General features: G+C 48.8%; 1 protein-coding gene across 1 annotated transcript in view; it reads right to left on the reverse strand.

The window, feature by feature from the left end:
- Positions 1 to 19277, reverse strand: part of KIF18B (kinesin family member 18B) — a 34201-nt gene extending 14924 nt beyond the window's left edge. Inside the window, exons 1-5 of the mRNA XM_039504015.1 lie at positions 19219 to 19277; positions 14120 to 14466; positions 12514 to 12671; positions 11503 to 11607; positions 4486 to 4596 (exon numbers count right to left, since the gene is read on the reverse strand). Of these exons, the coding sequence (XP_039359949.1) occupies positions 4486 to 4596; positions 11503 to 11607; positions 12514 to 12671; positions 14120 to 14441 (696 nt within the window). The 5' untranslated portion in view covers positions 14442 to 14466; positions 19219 to 19277. The remainder of the gene's footprint in view (positions 1 to 4485; positions 4597 to 11502; positions 11608 to 12513; positions 12672 to 14119; positions 14467 to 19218) is intronic.
- Between the last annotated feature and the right edge of the window lie 5488 nt (positions 19278 to 24765).

Consider the following 24765-nt stretch of genomic DNA (forward strand, 5'->3'; position numbering starts at 1 on the left):
GTATGTAACCTATCACTTAAATCAGCCTCTGTACCAGATGACTAGAGAGTAGCTCATGTGATGCCGATTTTTAAAAGAGGCTCCAGCAGCAATCCTGACAATTAAAGGCCACTACACTTAACTTCAGGATGTGGACAAGAGTGAGCAGTAGATACAGAGTACTTGAACTTTTAGAAAACCTTTGACAAGGTCCCGCACCAAAAGCTCTTAAGCAAACTAAGCAGTCCTGAGATAAGAGGGAAGGTCCTCTCATGGATCAATAATTGGTTAAAAGATAGGAGACAAAGGGTAGGAATAAATGGCCAGTTTTCACAATAGAGGTAAATAGTGGGGGGCCCCCCCAAGGATCTGTGCTAGGAACTGTGCTGTTCAACATATTCATAAATGCGACAAAGACTCCTGTGGCACCTTATAGACTAACAGACGTATTGGAGCATGAGCTTTCGTGAAAGCTTATGCTCTGATATGTCTGTTAATCTATAAGGTGCCACAGGACTCTTTGTTGCTTTTTACAGAGCCAGACTAACACTGCTACTCCTCTGATACTTGATATTAATCAATGATATGGAAAAAGGGGTGAACAGTGATGTGGCAAAATCTGAAGATGATGCAAAATTACTCAAGATAAATCCAAAGATGACTGTGACGAGTTACAAAGATATTTCACTAAACTGTGTGACTGGGTGACAAAATGGCAAATGAAAATTCAGTGTTGATAACAACCGAGTAATGCACATTGATGAAAATAATCCCAACTATACATACCAAATGATGGGTTCTAAATTAACTGTTACTACTCAAGCAACAGATCTTGGAGTCATCGTGATAGTTCTCTGAAAACATCTGCTCAATGTGCAGGGGCAGTCAAAAAAAGCTAACAGAATGGTAGGAACCTTAGGAAAGGGATAGATAATATGACAGAAAATATCATAGCGCTGCTATATAAATCCATGGTACGCCCACATCTTGAATACTGTGGGCAGTTCTGATTGCCTCATCTCAAAAAAGATATTAGAATTGGAAAAGGTGCAGAAAAGAGCAACAAAAATGGTTAGAGGGATGGAACAGGTCCCATATTAGGAGAGATTAAAAGACCAGGACTATTCAGTTTAGAAGATAGATAAATAAATAATGCCTGTATCTGTAATTTTCACTCCATGCATCTGAAGAAGTGGTGTTTTACCCACGAAAGCTTATGCCCAAATAAATCTGTTAGTCTTTAAGGTGCCACCGGACTCCTTGGTTTTTTGGATACAGACTAACATGGCTACCCCCAATAGATAAATAAAAGGGGGCATTACAGAGGTCTATTGTCACACCCCACTGGCCCCCTCCCTCAAGGGGTCCCCTGGGGAAGGCAGATCAGCATTGTATGTTGCTAACGCTGTTGCAAGCATTGCAGGGCATTTTGGAAAGGATCAAAGATGTGAGTAAGTGTGGAATGGAAAATTTCTTTGCAGGTCCGAGAGGCCAGAGGGGGAAGAAGGAAATGAGCAAAGAATGGGTTAACTCGACACTTTAGCTAGCTCTGTGTAAAAATAAAACGCTGGCCCCGGTCCAAGGTCATGGGCGCAACAAAAAATCTGCAGCTGTCTAGCCATAAAAAAAGAAAAACAAAGCTGAGCAGGGGCTGCAAAAATAGCAGTAAAAACAGTGAAAGCAAATGAGACGGCAAAGGCCAACGGGGGGAAAACAAAGTCTTTGGAGCTGGGATGTTTTGGGAAGCCAAGGAAGCCAAGGAGGCCACAGCGAGCCGGTTTGGACTGGCACAAAAAGCAACAGAAACAGATGGCCCTGGACAAAAACACCCCCAAAAAAACCCAGGACTTAAAACCCCTCCAAGAGCCAGAGGAAGTCAGAGATCGCAGCGGACCCCGGACAACCTGTGCCCAGAACAGAATTCCCATCCATCCTTCCCCCTCTTCTTCTTACATTCCACCCAGCTTGGCCAGCCTCGGGTAAAGTGTGTGTGAGTATGAAAGTGGGTTAGGGCTTGGGGCACTAACGCTTTCTTCCTTCCACCCCTCACTCTCCGCTGTTATTTTATTAATAAAGCTTTAAAACTTAAACACTTGGTGGGTTTCGTCATCTCCTCCCCTAAAAATCCCGTGGCCTCAGCCTAATCACCTGACGCCTCAGGCAGATTGGTAACAAAATCTGTCACACTATATCATCATAAATGGTGTGGAGGAAGCGAAAAGGAAAGTGTTATTTACCCCCTTCACATAACACAGGCACTAGGGGATCACCTGATAAAATTAACAGGCAACGGGTTTAAAACAAACAAAAGGAAGCACTTCTTCACACAACGCACAGTCAACTTGTGAAACTCATTGCTGTGGATGTTGTGAAGGCCAAAAGTATAACTGGGTTCGAAAAAGAATTAGATACGTTCATGGAGGACAGGTCCATCAATGGTTATTAGCCACGATGGTCAGAGGCGCAACTCTGGGTGTCCTTAAGCCTCCAACTGCCAGAAGCTGGGGCCGGACAACAGGGGATGGATGGATGACTAGATAATTTCCCTGTTCCATTCATCTCCTCTGAAGTATCTGGCACTGGCCACTGTCAGAGACAAGAAACTGGGCTAGATGGACAGTTGGTTTGACCCAGTGTAGCCCTTCTTATGTTCTTAAGGAGCAGGACCAACAATCAGCCCGGTCTCCCTGCACAGAGCCACTCTGAGCCAGTTCCTCTCCTCCCACATTATTAGTTGCCAGCCTAAGTGAACAGCAGAAGCCACCAGTAGGAGAGGAAGTGTGATGGGGTTGACTAGGCCCAGAGGCCCACTGGTGGAGGCCTCAGTGTCCTGCCACACTCGTCCCAGGTAAGGAGCAGTGGAGTGGGCCTCCAAGCAGGCTAGAGCGAACCCTATAAAAAGGAGCTACAGCGCCAGAGACTGGGCAGTTGCTGCTTGGAGCTGGAGAAGAAAGGACTGCATGCCTGGCTACCTGGAAGAGCAGCAGGGTCACGGACAGCTCAGTGTGGGCAGGGACTGGGGGAGCAAGAGGCTCCTGGCTGGCTGCAAGGACTGAGCCAAAGCCAGTTTGCTAGCAGGGCCTGGAGAAGCAAGGAAGGAGCTCCTGGCTGGCTGTGGGCACTGAGTAGGGACTGAGCAGCAGGAAGATAGTATCTCCAGGGAGGAAGCCTTGGGGATACAGCCCCATACCAGGGCTAGACTGGTTTAAAGACCGCAGACACACCCAACCAGAGTGGGTGCTCGTGAGAGGTGGGTGCTGACTCTGTTACAGGAGGGTTTTCCAGTGTGGCCAGCTGGGAGTCCAGGCCCTAACGACAAGATCTGCCTCCTGGCAAAGTGCCCTAACCTGGACTGGAACTGGCTAGTCCTTGTCCTAGGTGCAGCACAACAGCAGATTCAACCTTGAAAATGCAACTAATCCATCTGAGGAAAAATCATCCCTAACACCCAGGCTTTGTGTGGAGAGAAAACTTAGGAAACAGGAGTGGTGAGAGCTGGGCCGAATGACAGCAAGTTAGCGATGAGCCTGCAGTCAGAGAGATCATAGTCTCTTTGTACAGTCCTGGAGTTACTCATTTTTTCCATTCTGGGCACAACACTATGAAGAGAAATTGGAAGGTTTTCAGAGACGAGTGGCAAGTGATTGTAGGCTGCAGGGACTGATTTCCAAGGAAAGATTGAGAGCCCAGTAGGTAAAGTGTGTCTAAGGGCTAGTCTACACTTACCAGCCGGGTCGGGCCTTGGTGAGTTCGACTTCGAGTTGAACTACTCATCTATCTAATCTGGATAGTTTGAACTCCGAGGGAGGAGAGTGCCTCGACTCACTCTGCAAAGCGGCGGAGTCGACCTTGGAGCCCGAACCGCTTCGATTCCGCGGCTGAGCGGGTGGGGCGGTGAACTAGGCTGAAACTAATTCAGCCTTCAGCTACGCTTATTACGTACTTTGAACTTGCGTTTAGTAGTTACCCGGCTCTTTAGTGCCTAAGGGAAGGTGGGGAGAAAAACCTGCAAATAGGCCACCAAAGAAGGAGGCTAGTTGTTCATTGCAATACACAGGGGTACAGGGATAAAACAAAACAAAACAAGGGAACATTTAGGCCAAGAAAAGCATCTTGACAGTGAAATCTAGTAGAGAATGGAAGAATCTCCCAAGGGAATGAGGGGAAGGGGGAGTCCCAGAACTTGGGACATTTAAAACGACACTGGACGCACTGCAGGAGAACCCTACCCTGGCAGGGCAGAGAGTAAGTGGATGACCCAGTATGTCAGCTCTAGTTGCAAGAAGAAACCAATGGTCCAGCCCAGGATCCTGTCTCTCAGTAGCTATTGCCAGATTCTTCAAAGGAAGACATGATCCTCCTACTTAACATACTGAACAGAAGTAGTAACTGGAGACCCTGCATTCCAAGACTGCAGGAGCTTTCTTCCTGTTTCTTCATTTGGCTCAATTTAGGCACGGACGCCTGAAGATAAGAGTCCTGATAGATGTTGCTGCTACCACTTGCCTGGAAGACCGCGTGTGAGCGTGAGGAAGTAGCATTGGCATCTGTGGGGTGCTGTGTGCGGTTTCTGTTCCCACTTGCCAGCATCTCCAGGAGCTGCTCTGCTGATTTTGGCTGGAAAGAAACACAGAGAGAAGAGTTAGTACCATACAGTGCTTCAAATGGGAGGTCTTTGCAGCTCTCACCCATATGGGGAAGCTATGCCTTCCCCCTCCCAAAGGTTTGTAAGCACATCAACCAATGCACTAGTAGGTGCATAAAAACCTTTGTGGGGAAGGTGAGCATAGGGCTGGGAAAAGATGCCACATTAATCTCCCTTGAGACTGAAGCCGTTTTTCCAAAGAATGGGTACAGCATGGGCAAAAGCAGGACAAGCGTCCCCCATGCTACCCTGCCAAGGTGCCTCAGCTCTCACCTTGAGGGATCATCTCTGTGACGGTGCAGACTCTCCGTGGCTCATTCACTCGCTGGCACTCTCATCAGAGTGCCAACGAGCAGGTCAGTTGTGATACAGATTGCTGTCCACTGGAACTAGACGCAGGCCAATCACATTTCACACACAACTGCCATCAGATGGCAATGGTGGCCAATTACTCTTCAGCTGAGCTGGGGCCAAACACATGGCCTGTGTGACTGGGGCTCCATATCCCATTATGGGTCTCCTGAACCAAGTGTCTTAGCTTGACGCTGGCAGCCAAGATCTTCTTGGTGCCAACTGGCAGAGCTACAGGTAACACAAGAGTTACAGCAGGAGTTCCCAAACTTGCTTCACAGCAAGCCCCTGGCGGGCTGCGAGACGCTGTGTTTACCTGCTGGTATGGCCGCTCGCAGCTCCCAATGGCCACAGTTTGCTGTTCCCGGCCAATGGGAGCTGTGGGAAGCAGTGCAGGCCACGCCACCACTCCCCTCGGCTCCCATTGGCAGGGAACAACGAACCGCAGCCATTGGGAGCTGCGAGCGGCCATACCTGCAGATGCTCAGGTAAACACAGTGTCTCACGGCCCACCAAGGGCTTACTCTGAATAAGCCACGAACCAAGTTTGGGAACCCCTGAGTTACAGGGAACCCCTTGGTGTGGTATCTGCATACTAGTTTGCCAATGGGCGTCATGTAAGGTCTCTGCTGAATCCTGCCTGTTCTCACAGCCATTGTGAAGTGAATGTATGGCTAATCAGTGTAGAGTTATGTAACTACGCTGAACATAATGTTCTTAAAGTGTTTGACTTGGGGCTGGTCACCAGATGAGAAACAAGTTTCTTTCAGGCCTGTTGGAAAATCATAGTGCTAATGAAGCCTTTTCCAGATTAGGCTGAGTAAACCAAGTTTATGTTATTATTTGTCAAACTGTGGTGGAAAGCTTACAGAAACTCATTAGACTGAGGCGTGTATCATACTAAAGTCTATTTCGCTTATTCAGTTTTTTGTTTGCCCCAATATGTATATGCTATATTGCATCTGCAAGCTGCGTTGCATATCCAGTATCTCTAAATCTAGTACAAAGGGTCAAACGGATGTATCTTGTGTCCCCTTCAGAATGACAAACAGATGTATCTTGTATGTGTATCTTGTAGCCCCCTATATATGTATATATATATATCATATCATCCCCATCCAGTGTATGCACAGGTTAGTTCTAACAGTCAACAACAATGACAACAAAAACGTTTGTTTGTTTTGTTTGTATAGTAGTGTAAAAGTTTGGCCATGTGTGTGTGTGTTCTTCTGGCTCTCTGGCTTTGAACTGAACTCAGCTGAACGATAGCTAACAGGTGTGGTACTTGTCTTCCTGTCGTGTGTGGTCTGGTGTGTCCTGTCTCCGTGCCTGGGAAAACTAATTAGGTAAGGCTACAGGCCAGAGATATTTATCTTTCAGTCTATGTGCAAACTGAGTATTGCGTACGTCACAATGAAACGCTAATCAAGGGATTGCAGAGGCCCTAGGGGAGATTAGACAGGAAAACACAAGCATCATGAGTTACCCGATTTCCAAGTACAGGCAATGGATTCCTGGGACTAACACTGTAGGTATAGAGACCCAACGTACATCTTTCAGCTAGGAAGTAAGCTGCCAGTGTGCTTGTTTCGCAAATAGAAGACAACTGCCAAACCTGGCTGAAGGACACTGGAAGGGTTCTGGGGGAGCTTTTGCTCTGTATGACATAACAACGTCCTATTTGTTAAGCTTAGGCTCTAGTACATGTGCTATGATTTTATTTTGTACGTATGCCTTTGTCTCCAATATCTGTGCTTGCTATCATTTGAATTTCTGTTCTTTATTAGTAAGTAAACTTTACCTAAGAATGGCCATTCTGCATTAGACCATAGAATCATAGAATTCAAGATCAGAAGGGACCATTATGATCATCTAGTCTGACCTCCTGCAAGATGCAGGCCCAGGCCATATCCACACACACTCATGAAAATTCTCTCTCCTCTCTGCTGTTGAATGCTGCAAATCGTGCGTTAAGACTTCACTTAGCAGATAATCCACCAGCAGCAGCCCCCCCCCCTGCCCCATGGAGGAAGGAAAAAAAACAGGCCACACCCAATCTACCCCTGAGGAGGAAAATCCCCTCCCCATCCCAAATATGGCGATCAGCTGAACCCCGAGCATGCGGGCAAGACTCTCCAGCCAGACCCTCTGGAAAAGGCTAACAATATCCCAACATTGACCCATGGACCATCAAAGCCCAGTATCCTGCCTTTTGATGGTGGCCAATGCCAAATGCTTCAGAGGGAATAAACAGAACAGGGCAATTTCAAGTGATCCAGTCCCAGCTTCTGTCATTTGGATGTTTAGGAACACTCGGAGCATGGGGCTGCATCCCTGACCATCTTGGCTAACAGACAACCTATCCCTCGCGATCCCTAGCCTAATTCTTTTTTGAACCATTGTTATATTTTTGGCCTTCACAACATCCACAGCAACAAGTGCCACAGGTTGACTGTGGGTTGTGTGAATTATTTCCTTATGCTTGTTTTAAGCCTGCTGCCTTAATTTCACTGGGTGACACCTACTTGTTGTGTTATGTAAAGGGGTAAAGAACACTTCCCTGTTCACTTTCTTCATACCATTCATGAGTTTATTGACCTCTATTATACTTCCCCTGCCCCCCTTAGTCATCCATCATCTAAAATTAATGGCCCCAGTCTTTTTAACCTCTCCTCCTATGGAAGTTGTTTCATACCCTTAAACATTTTTGTTGCTCTTCTCTGTACCTTTTCCAATTCTAATATATATTTTTTTGAGATGTGGCAACCAGACCTGCACACAGTATTCAAGGTATAGGTGTACCATGGATTTATAGGTTTCAGAGTAGCAGCCGTGTTAGTCTGTATCCGCATAAAGCGCAGGAGGACTTGTGGCACCTTAGAGACTAACAAATTTATTTTAGCATGAGCTTTCATGAGCTACAGCTCACTTCTTCGGATGCATAGAATGGAACATACAGTGAGGATATATACACATACAGAGAACATGAAAAGGTGGGAGTTGCCCTACCAACTCTAAGAGGCTAATTAATTAAGATGAGCTATTAACAGCAGGAGAAAAAAAAACTTTTGTAGTGATAATCAAGATAGCCCATTTCAGACAGTTTGACAAGAAGCTGTGAGGATACTGAACATGGGGAAATAGATTCAATGTGTGTAATGGCTCAGCCATTCCCAGTCCCTATTTAAGCCTAAATTGATGGTATCTAGTTTGCATATTAATTCAAGTTCAGCAGTTTCTCGTTGGAGTCTGTTTTTGAAGCTTTTCTACTTGCTGTGGATTTACAGGGTGGCATTATATTTTCTGCTTTATCATCTATCCCTTTCCTCATGGTTTCTAACATTGTTTTAGCTTTTTTGACAGCCAATCAACATTTAGCAAGGAATTATCCACAATGATTCTAAGATCTCTTTCTTGAATGGTAACAGCTAATTTAAACCCCATGGTTTTGTATGTATAGTTGGGATTATTTTTTTCCAATGTGCATTACTTTGCACTTAAACATTAAATTTCATCTGCCATTTTGTTGCCCAGTCACCCAGTTTTGCGAGATTCCCTTTAACTCCTCACAGTCTGCTTTGGACTTAACTATTGAATAATTTTGTTTTGTCTGCGTACTTTGCCATGTCATTGTTCACTCCCTTTCCAATCACTTCTGAATATGTTGAACAGCACGTCCCAGTACAGACCCTACTGTTCCCCTCTCTGCAGTGTGAAAACTGACCTACTCTTATTCTTACCCTTTGTCTCCTATCTTTTAAGCAACTATTGATCCATGAGAGGTGTGACGAAGTGGGGCTGTTCTTAATGTTTCCCCTGAATACTGTGGGGGTGCCTCAGTTTCTGGTCGACCCTCTGTCGCCTAGCAATTAATGGCCTGGCCCTTCCCCCTGCAAGGGGATGCTCAAGGTGTGGGAGAACAAAGAGGTCAGGTGACCTCCTGGCGGGAAAGGAACTCAGCAGAGAAGGAGGGGCTGGAGGGGGTTTTAGTTTGGAGCTGGCTGGGGATGGGGAGTGAGGGCAGACGGGCGTGTCTGGCTCGCTGGGCCCCAGAATGGACCCGGCTGAGGGGTCCGGTTCTTTGTATCTACAAGCTATGTTTTAGACCATGTTCCTGTCATCTAATAAACCTCTGTTTTACTGGCTGGCTGAGAGTCACATCTGACTGTGAAGTGGGGGTGCAGGACCCTCTGGCTTCCCCAGGACCCCGCCTGGGCGGACTCGCTAGGGGAAGCGTACAGAGGGACAGAGGATGCTGAATGAAGCCATGTGAGCTTCTTGCCCTGCAGACAGTCTGCTCCAAGGGAGAGGAGGCTCCCCAAAGTCCTGACTGGCTTGGTGGGTAGTTCCAGAGCATCACCCAGGAACTCCGTGACAAGAGGACCTTCCCTCTTATCCCAGCACTGCTTAGTTTGCCTAAGAGCCTTTGGTGCAGGACCTTGTCAAAGGCTTTCTGAAAGTTCACATACACTTTATCCACTGGATCACCCTGGTCCACATGCTTGACAACACACTCAAACAATTCAAGTAGATTGGTGAGATATTGTTTCCCTTTACACAAGCCGTGTTGACTTTTCCCCAAGTGTTCATCTACATATCATTTTGTTCTTTACTATAGTTTCAACCAATTTTCCTGGTACTGAAGTCAGGCTTACCAGCCTGTAGTTACCAGGATCACCATTGGAGACATTTTTAAAAATCAGTGTTACATTAGCTACCTTCCAGTCATCTGGTACAGAGGCTGATTTAAGTGATAGGTTACATACCACTTAGTCATTCTGCAATTTCATATTTAAGTTCCTTCAGAACTCTTAGATGAATATCTGATGCTCTCTAAGTCCTGGTCACTTATCAATTCAATTTGTTCCAAAACCTCTTTCTACTGACACCTCAATTTGGGACAGTTCTTCAGATTAGTCACCTAAAATGAATGGCTTGGGCCTCCCTCACATCCTCTGCCATGAAAACTGATGCAAAGAATTCATTTAGCTCCTCCACAATGGCCTTGTCTTCCTTGAGTGCTTTCTGTAGCAGCTAGATTGTACAGTGGCAGGCTTCCAGTACATTTAATTTTGTTTTAATCTTAGTTTTTGTGCCTTTAGCTCTTAAAATTCGTTCTTTGCCTGCCTAATTATACGTTTACACTCGACTTGCCAGATGTTATGCTCCTATTTTCCTCACTAGAATTCAATTTCCAATTTTTAAAGGATGCCTTTTTGCTTGTAAAACCTCCTTTACTTTGATTAGCCAGGGTGATTTTTTTTGGTTCTCTTACTGTGGGTTTTTTTTTTTTTTTAATTATTATTATTTGAGGGTATACATTGAGTTTGAGCCTCTGTGTTTTTAAACAGTCTCTATATAGCTTGTAGGCACGTCACCCTTGTAACTATTCCTTCTAATTTCCATTTAATTAGCCTCTTAATTTTTGTGTAGTTTCTCTTTTTGAAGTTAAATGTTACTGTGGTGCATTTCTTTGGCATTCTCCCCATCCCTACCCCACTCCCCCGATGTTAAATGTAATCACATTATGGTCATTGTTGCTGAGCAGTTCAGCTATAGTCACCTTTTGGATCAAATCCTGTGATCTACTTGGACTAAATCAAGAATTGCCTCCCCTTGTGGGTTCCAGAACTAGCTGCTCCAAGAAGCGGTCGTTAATGGTGTCTTGAAATGTTCTCTCTGGATCCTATTCTGAGGGGATATACCCAGTCAATGGGAGAATCGTTGAAATTGTGTTTTCTGCGTTTGTAGCCTCTAATCTACCTGAGCATTTCACAATCACAAGGTGGCTGGTAGGATATTCCTACTGCTATACTTTTATTGTTCAAGCATGGAATTTCTATCCATAGAGATTCTATGGTACAGGTTGATTTATTTAAAATTGTTACTTTGACTATGCCTTCTGTCAGATATAGCACCACTCCCACACCAGTATGACCTACTCTGTCATTCCGGTATACTTTGTACCCACGTATTACCTTGGGCCATTGATCATTCTCATTCCACCAACTTTCCACACTGCCTATTACATTCATACCCTCATTTAACACCAGGCACTCTAGTTCACCCAGCCGAGTGCTGTGGCACCAGTAAGCTGTGCTATGCAGGTTTTTTGGGAACAGGGATTTGGAAATTCTGAGAGTGCCCAGGGCATCCAGGACTTCTCCAGGGGCACACACTGAGGACTTGGGGACTGATTCGTGCCTATCACTAACTTCTAAAGAGCAAGTGGGGCCTGGAAGGCCGAGTTTGCGTTGCCAGGGGCTGGTGGTGTTGGCGAACTGACCCATGCCAGGAACAAACATGACTTCCTCACACTATTGGTGGGTGGTAGCAAGGTCTCTCACAACCCTGGCTATCCCCAGGAAGCACTGCAGAGCCACAGTCACCCAGCTCTTCAGAAACAGTGGGAAGGGCTCAAGCAATGTAACATCTCCTCTGCTATTTTTCCTTTATTGAAACCCAGTTAGACCTGTAGCTGGGCCTAGTCCATGCACTCTGTTGTTGTAGGGAGTCCTTATACGTACCTGATGGAAGGAGAGACCCTGTACCACTACCCCTTTCTCTGGGTCCTCCCGGATTGCTAGAGGGCCTTTCGGCTCCAGGAGGTCATGAATCTGCTCATTGTACACCTAGAACAAGGAATCAAGAGTAAACATCCTAAACAGCGACCCTAGGAAGCTGGGTGCAGGAGGCCAGAGGGAAGTCTTTGCATGGAGGGAGATAGACAGTATCATAGATTACAACAGGAGCAAAGAGAGTGGACTTCAAACAGGTCAGACAAGTTCTTCCTAGGGAGGAAGGGCTGATTCTCTGGAAAGGCTTTACACAAGTTCCATCAAGGAAGAGTGCTGCAGCACCATAGATGCAAGCACCTATTTCCAAGGACAGCTTTAGACCGTTACAAGGACTTTATCCCACGTCACTGCAACTGCCCTTCTAAGAGCCCCTTTCATCCAGGAATCTCTTAGTGCTTCACAAATACGAAGCCTCACAAACCGCACACCCCTTAATCATCCTTGTGAGGCAGGGAAGTGTTGCCATATTACAGAGGCCCAGAGAAGTGAATCAGCGTATTCAAGTTCACATAAGCAGTTGTAGAGCTGGGGACAAAACCCTGATTACAGGTCACCTGAGAGTCCAGACTGGGGATTTTAGATAGACTCTGCTCCAACAAGGACGCTGGGTGTAGACACAATACACTGTGCTGGACTCAGTAACGGCCTAGGAGAAGGGACTACACAAGTGAAAATTTCCCTCCCTAATGGTTAAGGCAAGCACAGGAGAGTCACTGTCGACTGTTCGTGGAGCAGTGAGAGGATGCCAAAAAGCAAGCGGGGAAAATGGAGACAGAACTTCTTTCCCGCCCCAGGAACAGCTGGACTAGTCAGTGGCATCGTGCTATGGAATCTCAGCAGCTTGCTGGCACCATATTGAACCTGAGGGGATAGAGCCATGTAATCCTAACTACCACACCCTGAGACTCCTCCTTTAAGGTGGTAGCGGATGGAAGGGGGTAGTGTCAGACACCCAGGTACCTCCTGGTAGGAGATGAGCACCTCGCAGCTTTTCTCCTTCTTCCTCGCCTCAATCCTCTTATAAAGCTCCACCATGGTGAGGTACATGATGCCTGGACTCTTCTCAGAGCCCAGCATGGTGTAGGTTTTTCCTGCACCTGTTGCACCATAAGCGAACACTGGAAAGAGAAAGACAAGACACACTAAAAATTCAAAGGCCAGAAAAACCCACTATAATCTAATCTGTCCTCCTATATCTAGGCCAGAGAATTTTACCCAATAATTCCTACAACCCCTCTGGGGTTGAGCCAGGGTCTATATTTTATAAAAGAAGGATGCTTATCTTGATTTAGATGTCAAGTTACAGAGAATCAGCCCCATCCCTAGATAAATTATTCCAATGGTTAATTACCCTCATTGTTGGAAATTTGCACCTATTATCTACTCTGCTTTTATGTAGCTTCAGCTTCCAGCCACTGGATTTCATTATGCTTTTTGTCTGCTAGATTAAAGAGCCATCTAATATCAGAAATCTGCTCCCCATCCCATTTAGATACGTATAGACATGATCAAGTCATCTCTAACCTTTTCTTTAATAAACTCATGAGACTGAGCTTCCTAAATCTTTTACTATAAGGCAGATTTTCCAGACCTTGACTCATTCCTGTAGCTCATCTCTGAGCCCTTTGCAATTTTTCAACATCCTTTAAAAGTGTTGACCTCCAAATAGGACATTGTATTCTAGTGATTTCAGTCTCTCCCCATTAACAATACTTTGTACTTCTACAGCATCAAAAATATGTTGCACAAGAAGGGCATGTTAAGAGAGAGCCAGTCACAGGTCTGTGCTCACAAAGCACCCCAAAGAGAGCCAGGAATAGAACCCAGGAGTTCTGATGCCCAGTCCCATGCTCTAACCACTAGACAACTCCCTTCTGTTTTTAGTTCCTTATTACTGCACCAGCATGGCTGACTTGCAGAACTGCATTAGTGTCTTCATACTAAAGGGGAGCTCCATGTTTGGTGAGTCCAACAGAAGATGGTAGCAAACTGGATAATTGCCTGGGGCTCCACACCACCGAAGGGGCCTCCATGAAGCTAAGGTGCTCAGCTTCTGCTTCAGCCCCTGCATGGTGCAGCTCAGGGCCCGAGGCTTCAGCCCTGCATGGCAGGGCTCAGGCTTTCTGTCCCGGGCCCCAGCGAGTCTGACACCGACCCCCTGAAACCTGCTTGCAGCCCCTCAGGGGGCCACGGACCCCTGGTTGAGAACCACTGGTCTACAGGAATACAGGACTGACCAGGCCTGATCCTCTATTGAGCCAGTCTAGTCTGGGATCCAATCTCAAGCGAAGTTATTAAAGTTTAATTGTGTGGACCAAACAGCGGGAAGGTGGCTCTGTTGGGGGAAATCAAATGAATGAGTGGAAGAGCCTCTTCTACATGCAGCAGCTCCCTGCAAATTACAGCGCTGGATGTGATAAAAATTGCCCTCATACACGCTGCAGGCAGTTGGCTCAGGCCTTGAGCAATGGCATTTGACTATGTTCACTGCATACTTAACCCTGCAATGTGTTCGGTTAACTCTGTATGATGAAGCCAAATAAAATGCCCCAGCAGGGCTCCTTACCAGAGCAGTTGTACCCATTCAGCACCCCATCCAGGAGCTCCTTAGTTGTGTGCTGGAATACTTCCTCCTGTGTAGCACTCTCACCAAACACTTGGTCAAACACAAACTTCAGCTCCTTGCCCTTGCGCTTGGGGGCATCATGTCCCCGGAAGCCTGTAAAAACTCCCGATAGACAGGGTTCCTCAGGGTCAAACACCAACATGCTGTCATCAATCACCTGCACCACAGCGTGTCGACTCCCTTCCTGCTCCTGCTGAGTCTGGGGCCGTACCCGCACCACCACTGCCACATTGCCCTCTTCTGTGGGCAGGACTGACACCATGATTGCAGAGCAGCTTCAGTCAGTGCTGCATCCAAAGAGGGAACGAAAGCCACAGTCAGAAGCCGGACACTGAATACGCATCACTGATTACTGGATTCACACCTTTTCAACAATCCAGAGGGGCTGGCAAGATGAATGGATCCGAATTAGCAACCACTTAGGGAACTAACTCTCTCTTCTCCGGACCTCTTCATCGGGCCCCTGCCCCGTGGACCCGACCGGCCCCCCCGCCCCTTCTCCGCCAGCCGGCTGCACGATCTGCAGCCGGTCCGTTTCCAAACCGCGCCAAGGAAGCATCTCTACGCGCTCGTGCTCCACACCCTTCACTTCCTCACCCTCGTGTCCCGCCCCGACACCAAGTGGCGGGACCTCCTGCCACCTCTGGAGGGTGAGGAGCCCCGGTGGACCAGCCTCTACTCCACCCTGGTCCCGAGGCCCGCCGGGGATATCAGTTGGCGGCTCCTCCATGGGGCCGTGAGCACGGGCGTGTACTTGGCGCGGTTTACCCCTGTCCCAGACACCTGCCCCTTCTGCGGCGTGACGGAGACCCTGGCGCACATTTACTTAGAGTGCGCCAGGTTGCAGCCCCTATACCAGCTCCTCACCAACATCCTGTTGCGTTTCTGGCTGCGGTTTTCCCCTCACCTCCTTCTCCATGCACTCCCTATCCGTGGCCCCACAAAGTCACGGGACCTCCTGATCAACCTCCTCCTCGCCCTGGCTAAAATGGCCACCTACGCGACCAGGGAGAGGCGGTGGGCCAACGGAGACTCCTACGACTGTGGGGCTTGTTTCCGATCCTTAGTCCGTTCACGTCTCCGGGCGGAGTTCCTCTGGGCGGTGTCCACTGGCTCCCTTGACGCCTTCGAGGAGCAGTGGGCGCTGTCCGGGGTTCTCTGCTCGGTGCACCCGTCAGGCTCCCTTCTTATGACCCTTTGACCGCACTCCTGTCCCTGTTCTTTTATTAGTTGTCCCCCGCAATTAGTGGGTTTCTGAGGCCCTGTGGAACCTCCCCTTAGGCTGAGGGGGGTTCCGTTAGCATGGGGCGGGCTTCTGCCCACCCCGTTTCCCGGAAACCCAATAGAAAAAAAAATAGACCCCTTTGTTTAAGAATACTGGACTGCTGTTTGCCATATGTTCTTGGCTATCAACCTATTGCCTCTCACACACTGTGTACTGCTCTAAATGCCAGATTTACAGACTGGAGACTAAAGCCTATGTATCTGCAGAAGTACAACATGGGAACCTTGCCTACCCCTACCGCCTCATGCCTCCCATCACCACCACCGGTGCTCACTCAACCACCTCTGGGGCAAAAGGACTTCAGTCCTTGGTCTTTCTGCTGTGACTATTGATAAAAAGGCAGTTAGCACTGCCAATTGAAATGATGTTTTGTTTACAGGGTCACCTGTCCAAACACTGGACTGACATCTGACCAGTTCATTTCATATAACAGCAGCCATACTTGGTCAGACCAATGGTCCATCTAGTCCAGTATCCGGTCTTCCAGCAGTGGCTGGTGCCAGATGCTTCAGAGGAAATGAACAGAACAGGGCAATTATCAAGTGATCCATCCTGTTGTCCAGTCCCAGCTTCTGGCAGTCAATAGCCATTGACCTATCCTCCATGAACTTATTAATTCTTCTTTGAACTCAGTTATACTTTTGGCCTTCACAACATCCACAGCAATGAGTTCTACAGGATAACCGTGCATTGTGTTGAAAAAAATGCTCTCTTTTGTTTGTTTTAAACCTGCTGCCTATTAATTTTAATCAGGAAACTTCTGTTGTGTTATGTGAAAGGGTAAATATTAGGGCTGTTAAACAATGATTAACTTTTTTAGCTGCTTAACAGCACAATTAATCATAAGAGAATACCATTTATTAAAATATTTTGGATGTTTTCTATATTTTCAAATATATTTCAATTACAAGACAGAATACAAAGTGTACAGTGCTCACTTTATATTACTACAAATATTTGCACTGTAAAAAAACCCAAAATAGTATTTTTCCATTCACCTAAGCACTGTAGTGCAATCTTTTTATCATGAAAGTTGAACTTACAAATTTAGAATTCTGTACAAAAAATAACTGCATTCAAAAACAAAACGTAAAGCTTTAGAGCCTACAAGTCCAATCAGTCCCACTTCTTGTTCAGCCAATTGCCCAGACAAACAAGTTTGTTTACATTTACAGGAGATAATGGTGCCTGCTTCTTGTTTACAATGTCACCTGAAAATGAGAACAGGTGAATGCGTGGCACTGTTGTAGCTGGCATTGTAAGATATTTACATGCCAGATGTGCTGAAGATTCATATACGCCTTAATACTTCAACCTACATTCCAGAGGACATGCGTCCATGCTGATGACAGGTTCTGCTCGATAATGAACCAGAGCAGTGTGGACAGACGCATGTTAATTTTCATCATCTGAGTCAGATGCCACCAGCAGAAGGTTGATTTTCTTTTTTGGTGGTTTGGGTTCTGTAGTTTCCGTATCAGAATGTTGCTCTTTTAAGACTTCGGAAAGCATGCTCCACACCTCATCCCTCTCAGATTTTGGAAGGCACTTCAGATGCTTAAATCTTGGGTCGAGTGCTGTAGCTATCTTTAGAAATCTCACATTAGTACCATCTTTGCATTTTGTCAAATCTGCAGTGAAAGTGTTCTTAAAATGAAAACATGTGCTGGGTCATCATCTGAGACTGCTCTGACATGAAATATATGGCAGAATGTGGGTAAAACAGAGCAGAAGACATACAATTCTCCTCCAAGGAATTCAGTCAAATTTAATTAACAAGGGTTTAAAAAAAAAAAAAAGTGCATCATCAGCATGGAAGCATGTCCTCAGGAATGATGGCCAAAGAATGAAGAGGCATATGAATCTTTAGCGCATCTGGTATGTAAATATCTTGTGATGCCAGCTACAACAGTGACATGTGAATGCCTGGTCTCACTTTCAGGTGACATTTTAATTAAGAAATGGGCAGCGTTATCTCCCGTAAATGTAAACATACTTGTTTCTCTTGGCAACTGGCTGAACAAGAAATAGAACTGAGTGGACTTGTAGGCTCTAAAGTTTTACATTGTTTTGTTTTTGAGTGCAGTTATGTAACAAAAACCCTACATTTGTAAGTTGCACTTTCATGATAAAGAGATTGCACTCCAGTATTTGTATGAGGTGAATTGAAAAATACCATCTTTTGTTTATCATTTTTACAGAGCAAATATTTGTAATAATAAATAAAAAAGTGAGCCTCTGTACACTGTGTATTTTGTGTTGTAATTGAAATAGATTAATAGATTCTAGGACTGGAAGGGACCTCAAGAGGTCATGGAGTCCAGTCCCCTGCCCTTATGGCAGGAACAAATACTGTCTAGACCATCCCTGATAGACATTTCTCTAACCTACTCTTAAATATCTCCAGAGATGGAGATTCCACAACCTCCCTAGGCAATTTATTCCAGTGTTTAACCACCTTGACAGTTAGGAACTTTTTCCTAATGTCTGACCTAAACCTCCCTTGCTGAAGTTTAAGCCCATTGCTTCTTGTTCTGTCCTTAGAGGCTAAGGTGAACAAGTTTTCTCCCTCCTCCTAACACCCTTTAGATACATTTGAAAATGTAGAAAAACTTCCAAAAATATTTAAATTTCAATTGGTATTCTATTAACAGGGTAATTAACTTTTTTTAATTGTGATTCACTTTTTGAGTTAATCGTGAGTTAACTGCGATTAATCAATAGCCCTAGTAAATATTCTCCACATGATTCACACCCCCTCCCAGAGCCCTCACCCCCTCCCACCTCAATTTTGTGAGCATTCATGGCCTGCCATACAATTTCCATACCCCGAAGTGGCCCTCAGGCCAAAAAGTTCGCCCACCCCTGATCTGGAGGTGAAAGGTCATATAGCCTCCTCTTGTATTTATTAGTGCAAGGAGACCAGAGAAGGGGGTCACGAAAAATCCCTTCTGATGCCTATTAGCTTCTCCACAGACATGTTCCAGATCAGCAAAGCCCTTTAGTTTGGGCATGAATAGCCGGATTGTCAGAGCTGTCCCACACCCACAGATCCTACTGCACCAAACTGGGCGGGAGCCCAGCCCCGCACCGCGCACAGGCTCAGGTCTCCCACACCCACAGATCCTCCTGATTGCGGTGGGAGTTGTGGGTCTCAGACACTCTGGGGCAGGGAGAATGGGAGACACCAAGGCCCCGAACGCTACGGACACCAGGTGGCACGTACCCGCCTTCTAAAGAAGAAACGGAAAAGGCAGCAGCGAGAAACGTCTAATGACCTGCCAAATAAGCCTCCTCCCCCTTTGCTCTGCTCGGCCACCCGCTGAACGCGCGAACAGTCGCTCGAGTCGCTCGCACCCATGCGGGGCGCGCAGACGGGTGAGTTATTTTAGACCCGCTCCCCCCGCCCCCCGCCGGGTTCACACTGGTTTATGTAGGAAACGAAGCGGGTCAGGTGGAAAGTGGGGCAGCGCGGGGAGGGGACGGGCAGGGCGCGCCCCGCGGCGCTGACAAAGGGGCTGGAAGTGGGGGGGGGGCGCCGCCGCCCGGCCTGACCCGGATCCCAGCTCGGCTCCGCCCCGCCCCGGGGGCGGCCTGAGGCCCTGGCTCCAGGGGCCCCGGGCCCGGCCCCCCACCCGCGGAGGCGCCGAGTGGGGGCGGGGCGGCGGCTCGGGCGGGGCCCAGGGCTCCCCCTGGCGCTCGGGGGGCCCGGCCCGGCCGCGAAGGGGGAGAGCGGAGGGGCCGCGGTTCTTACCGTGGAACGGGGCCCGACCTCCCGCGCGACCGGCCACTTCCGGCTGCCGCCTTTCAAATCACCCGGCAACGCCCGGCCGCTCTCCCCATTGGCGGCCCGCCTTCTTCTGATTGGCTCCGCGCCGCCAGGGGGCGGAGCCCGTTCCCGGCACACACCCAATTGGCGTGTCCTCAGGCAGAGGTTGGGGTCGCAGGGCACGCCGGGAGTTGTAGTTCTTTGAGGAAGGGTCCCGCGGACGTACTGTGGCGCCCCTGGCCCCTTGGGGATGGAGGCGCGGGGTCCCGCTCCAGGGGGGCGCCCCTGGCTGCAGGTCACTGGTCAGGCCCCCGCAGCAGCACGGACGGGTCCCATTGCCAGCTCAGCCACGGCTGCTATGCAGTGATGTTGGGCATGGCCCCACTTGGGCCTCAGTTTCCCCACCCGCCGCATGGTAGCGCTGAGCCCAGACGCGTGGGCCCCTGTGCTTAGCTATATAGTGCTGGGTTTTATTTTCTTCAGTGCCAGCAGTGGAACAGCTAATACACACCCAGGCTGGGATTGTCAAGCCCTCCTATTTGGATACCTGCTTCCCATTAAAAATCAACGGGAACGTCCCTTCGGAGGCTTTGAAAATCCCAGCTCCACAACATACAACTCCAGGTTATGTGAAAGGGCCAAGGATTCCACACCCCTTAGGAAAGCTGCGGAAATCTCCTTTGGGATTGTCAGTTTTATTTTGATAGTTATGGGGTTGGACTGGACTAACAGCCCTTCCATGGGGCGGGGGGGGGGGCAGTTTGTGGGGAGCTGGTGAGGCCTTATGGGAAGCTGAAACAGAAACGAAGTTTGGGGTGAACATGCAGCAGAATAAAGCAAACACTGTACACTGGGGTCATAAGGTGGTTCTGCTGTGAAGGCTCACCAGGCCCACCAAAACCAAACAACCAAATTCATCCCTGGAGTAAGCAAATGCAACCACAGTGAAGTCAATGGCTCTGCTTCGGAGCCAGAGGGATTAGAAACACATGATATGTTTGACAGGGACCCCTTCTGCTCTGTATAATCCTTCAGCTGGGGTGGTATTTGCAGTAATAATGGCCTGATTCTAACAATATTCTCCTTAACATAGCAAAAGTAAATGTCTAAAATCCCAGCCCCAGCTAAAACTTTGTTCCCTTTTATGTTTTACAAATTAAAAACATAAAGCCCCCAGCCATCTTCCTCCACACCCAGAGCCTGAAATGGCCCCTTGTCACTCAGAATAGCTTTAATACACCCAAGATCATCTGACCAGCTCTTTCTAGAACAGGACTCACCAAGGAAATCCAACCTAAAAAAAAAAAAAAATCAAAAAGACCCCAGATTTCCTTGGTGAGTTTGACCTGCCAATCTGGCCCCACAGCTGTCGAGATTAGGGTGCTCCACTTTCCCCACTGGACAACTCCCAGATGTTATCCCACTCCCTCCCGCTGCCAGGTATCTGCCACAAGTATATCAGGGTTTGGGAGTGTGGCATTCCAGATTGTTCACATTTGGTACATTATGCAGCTCCTGGGGTATATGGAAATTATACCTGCCAGCAAGTACAGAGGGCTTCAGTCTTCCCCATTTACCCAGAGAGCAGAGCATGCAAATTAGCCCATGACATGTGGCCCACTTCCTCCATTCTCCCACTTCACTTGGGGAGGGTGCCAACCAACCTGCCAGGCCTTGAGCTCACATCTTCCAGAGAGCGCCTGCCCCGCCATGCGCAAGAAAGCAGCATTTCCTAGGGTTCCATGCTGCCCCCTGGGGGCAATGGGTAGTACAACCGGCACTCTGCAAAATGTTTCCCCCTCAGGGTACCTCAGCTCCTGCTCTGGCGGACTCAAGATTGGAGCTGGGTGAATAACCGATGTGGCAGTTTGGCCACCACATGGAAACATCCAGGAAAATACTTGGTTCAGATCTGAAAATGTTCTGTTCCAGGCCAGCAACCACACGTTCCTTTGTGATCTTTAGCCAGGGACTAGCGCACTCGTGGGAGGTGGGAGACCCAGGTTTGAGTCCCTATTCGGGAGCAGGGATTTGAACTCAGATAATCCACCAAGGTGCAGGCTAGGCAGGAGCGAGGCGCTCTCAAGCTCTCCTGTTGAACCTGCTCCACTTTAAATAACCACATACAAATTCACTGGGCCAAAGACAGCAGCAGCATTTCTGTAGCCTGGTGATGAAGGCACTCGCCTGCCACGCAGGAGACAGGATTCAAATCTTTCCTCTGAATGAGGCGGAGAGAAAATGTGAATTCACATCTCCTACCACCCAGCTGTCTGTCGGAAGCACCAGGCTCCAGAGTTGTTCTCATTCACACACACTGGCCCAAGGGTTATTTCGTATTTGTACAAAGTGGAGCAGCTTCAACAGGAGAGATTGAGAGTTCTCGCCCCCCTAACGTAGCCTGTAGCCATTGCTCAGGCTGCTCACCCAGCTGGGGGCAGCCTCTGACGTCAAGTCCCTGCTCCAGTGTGGGTTGAAATCGGGGACTTCTATGTTCTGGGCAAGCAGCCTAGTCACTGGTCTGAGGCTATAAATGCCGGGGGGGGAGGGAAGACACTCGTACTGTTCTCAAACTGGCCTTGACGAATATTTTCCCAGCCAAACCCAAGCCGGTCACATTTGCAAATTGTTTCAGGTTGACCAAAGCTGCATTTTTCAGTGAATAAATTATTTGTCTGAAAAAATGTTGCCCAGCTCTGCTCATGGTCCCCATGTTCCAGAGACCATCAAGCGCCTGGAGTACTGGCTCCGTACTGCAGACTTTAGCCCCCTCCAGCCAGTACTGTCACAGCGGGGGCGGGGAAGCGGATACAGATGGAGAAGTGTCTTTTTGACAACATCTGTAGCCTAGCGCTGCTTTTAACATGCTCCCGCTGTGTGTGCCTCTCTCATTATCACCTCCTGGGGAGAGTTCAAGGTTTGATACCTGCCCGTGAGATTAGAGCAGCTCACACCTCAGATTCCAGAGCTTCAAAATATTCCTTCCCATTGCCAGGGAAAAGAGCCCTGCAAAGGCAGCCGGGGCTCCGCAGCCAGAAGAGCGAAGGATAAATTCAGCGTGGAGGGAAGTTCTCAGAGAACTGTTTGTGGAATGGCTTGTGCCGTAGCAGAGCTGAGTGTGAATCAGGCTTCGTGGTTCGAAAATGGCCTCTGACTTTGGGTGCCCAGCTTGAGACTTGGTACTTGGCACAGGAACGGGCGGGGCAAAGGGCCACCTCCGGACGGCCCCTGTTCTGGAGCCAGCTTTCGTGATGAGTTAGAGCAGCCGCAGCAGCCTGTGGCGTTAAGGTTCAGCAGCTGAGAATAGCTGAAGTGCAGCTCCGGGGCCATGGCCCTGTGCCAGGGACCGTGGTGGGAAGTGACATAGAGCCACTGTGTCAGCTTAAGCCATGTGGGGAGCCAGATCCACTGGCTTTGTGGCCAGGCTGTAACATAGGGCATGTCTACCCTGCAGTTAGACACCCGCCACTGGCCCAGGCCATCTGCCTCGGGGTCGTGGGGCTCGGGCTAAGGGGCTGTTTCATTGTGTGTAGATGTTTGGGCCTGGGCTCTGCGAGGGGGAAGGGCCCAGTGGCTGTGTGAGTCCAGCTCCAGGTAATGATCTGATCCTTTGCATTCCCCTAGTGCTTTTATTCTGGAGAGGTCACATTGCTGCTAAGAGCTCCTCTCATCTTCCTTGTGAACTAGGGCTGTATGATCACCTTTGGTTTACGAATGGGGCACGGAGAGGGGTTATGACTTGACCACAGTGTCAGACCCAGGAATAGAACCCAGGAGTCCTGACCTCTAGGCCCCTGCTTGGTCATATACAGCAAGCTAAACTGGGGTTAGTTTGGCCGTCACCTTAAGTTCAGTGTGCATAGTATTGGCTTCTCTGAGCAATGTTTGGTGAGGAAGCTGGTAGCCTGGCACTCGATGGTGTGTTTGCGTGGCAGTGTCTGGGACCGAGGTGTAACAGAACAGGACACAAGGGGAGCGAATGATCAAATGAAGCAGAAAACACGTATGCAAGTGCTGCTTGCTCCAGGCAGCAGAGTCTCACTGGGGCAGTGTCCCTCTGAGCTAGTCACCAACCCTCCATGTGACAAACAGCACTGTGTGTGCCAGCTTCCCAGCCTTCACAGCTGATCCTGTGCCCTGGGGGATCATGAACTCAACTCCCATGCTCAGGAGGGAAATGAACCCACATCCCCTAGTACTGCCACACGCGCCCATTTCTAAGGGTGTCTGGGCCCCGTTTTGGGAATTAAATTCAGCTGAGTACAGAATTTCTCATCATTTCAATGTCCTACCCTGTTGTGGTGTGCTGTAAACCAGCTGGTGTGTTCCACCCCAGAGGTGGCTGTATTGCAGTGGGAAAGGGTGTCTACCATCTGAAAAGTGCTTCAGGATCATTTGGGATAAAAGGCACTGGGCAAATGGTACCAGGGCTGATGAGGGGCTGTTCCTGGAGGGGTCGGGGGGTTGGAGACTGGCTCTGAAGCCAACCCCAGCACTAAGATTTGGATTCAATGGTTCAGGTACCTCATGAAGAGCTGCTAGGTCTGAGGTTACTGTCATGCGGGGCCTGGGTCCAGAGTAAGGGAGGTGCAGAGATGTCTTACCACTGGAGCTGGTCAGAAGTTTCCCCACAGAAACCTGCCTGGACCCTGGTGGGCTGCAGCGGATCCTGGTGCTTCTGAGGTCAGCAGCTCAGGGAGAGACCAGCCATGCCTGGGTGTCCAGGCTCCCAGGAACTCCATAGTCCCAGCTCCATGGCAGGGAGCCTGGATACCCTGGGAGCCCTGACTCGAATTGAGCTGGCTCCTGGGTCTGCAGCAGGGAGCCTGGGGACCCACGCCTGTGGAGCCAGTAGCCTGGTGGCTCGGGGGTGGGTCCAAGGCTCTGCACCTCTGGAGCAGGGGCCTTCCAGACTCCAGACTGTGAAGCTGACGTGCTGGCAGCAGTGCCGGGCAGCTAATTTCCTTTTAGAAACACACTGTGGCAACGATTCTGAAACAAACATTCAGGGGGATTTTTCAGTTCAGGAAGAAACACAGAACATTTTCATTTCAGTTCATATCAAACCATATTTTTTATGTTTTGCTTAGGTCTACATACTATGATGGAGTAACGTCCGCCTGACACCCCCACGGCCTCCATAACCTCCATAACAACCGCCTGCCTCCCCCACGGCCTCCGTAACCACTGCCCGCCTCCCCCACGGCCTCCGTAACCTCTGCCTGCAGCCCCCACAGCCTCCATAACCTCTGCCTGCAGCCCCCACGGCCTCCGTAACTGCTGCCTGCCTCCCCCACATCCTCCGTAACCTCGGCCTGCAGCCCCCATGGCCTCCGTAACTGCTGCCTGCAGCCCCCATGGCCTCCGTAACAACCGCCTGCCTCCCCCACGGCCTCCGTAACCTCTGCCTGCAGCCCCCACAGCCTCCGTAACTGCTGCCTGGGAACCACGGCCCATGGCAGCTGTGGGGTGCCTGTGAACGCGGGCAGCACGTAGAGTCCCCAGGCCGCGCCTGCGCCAAGCGAAGTGCCA

This window comes from Mauremys reevesii, linkage group 17, assembly GCF_016161935.1.
Source record: "Mauremys reevesii isolate NIE-2019 linkage group 17, ASM1616193v1, whole genome shotgun sequence".
NCBI lineage: Eukaryota > Metazoa > Chordata > Testudines > Geoemydidae > Mauremys > Mauremys reevesii.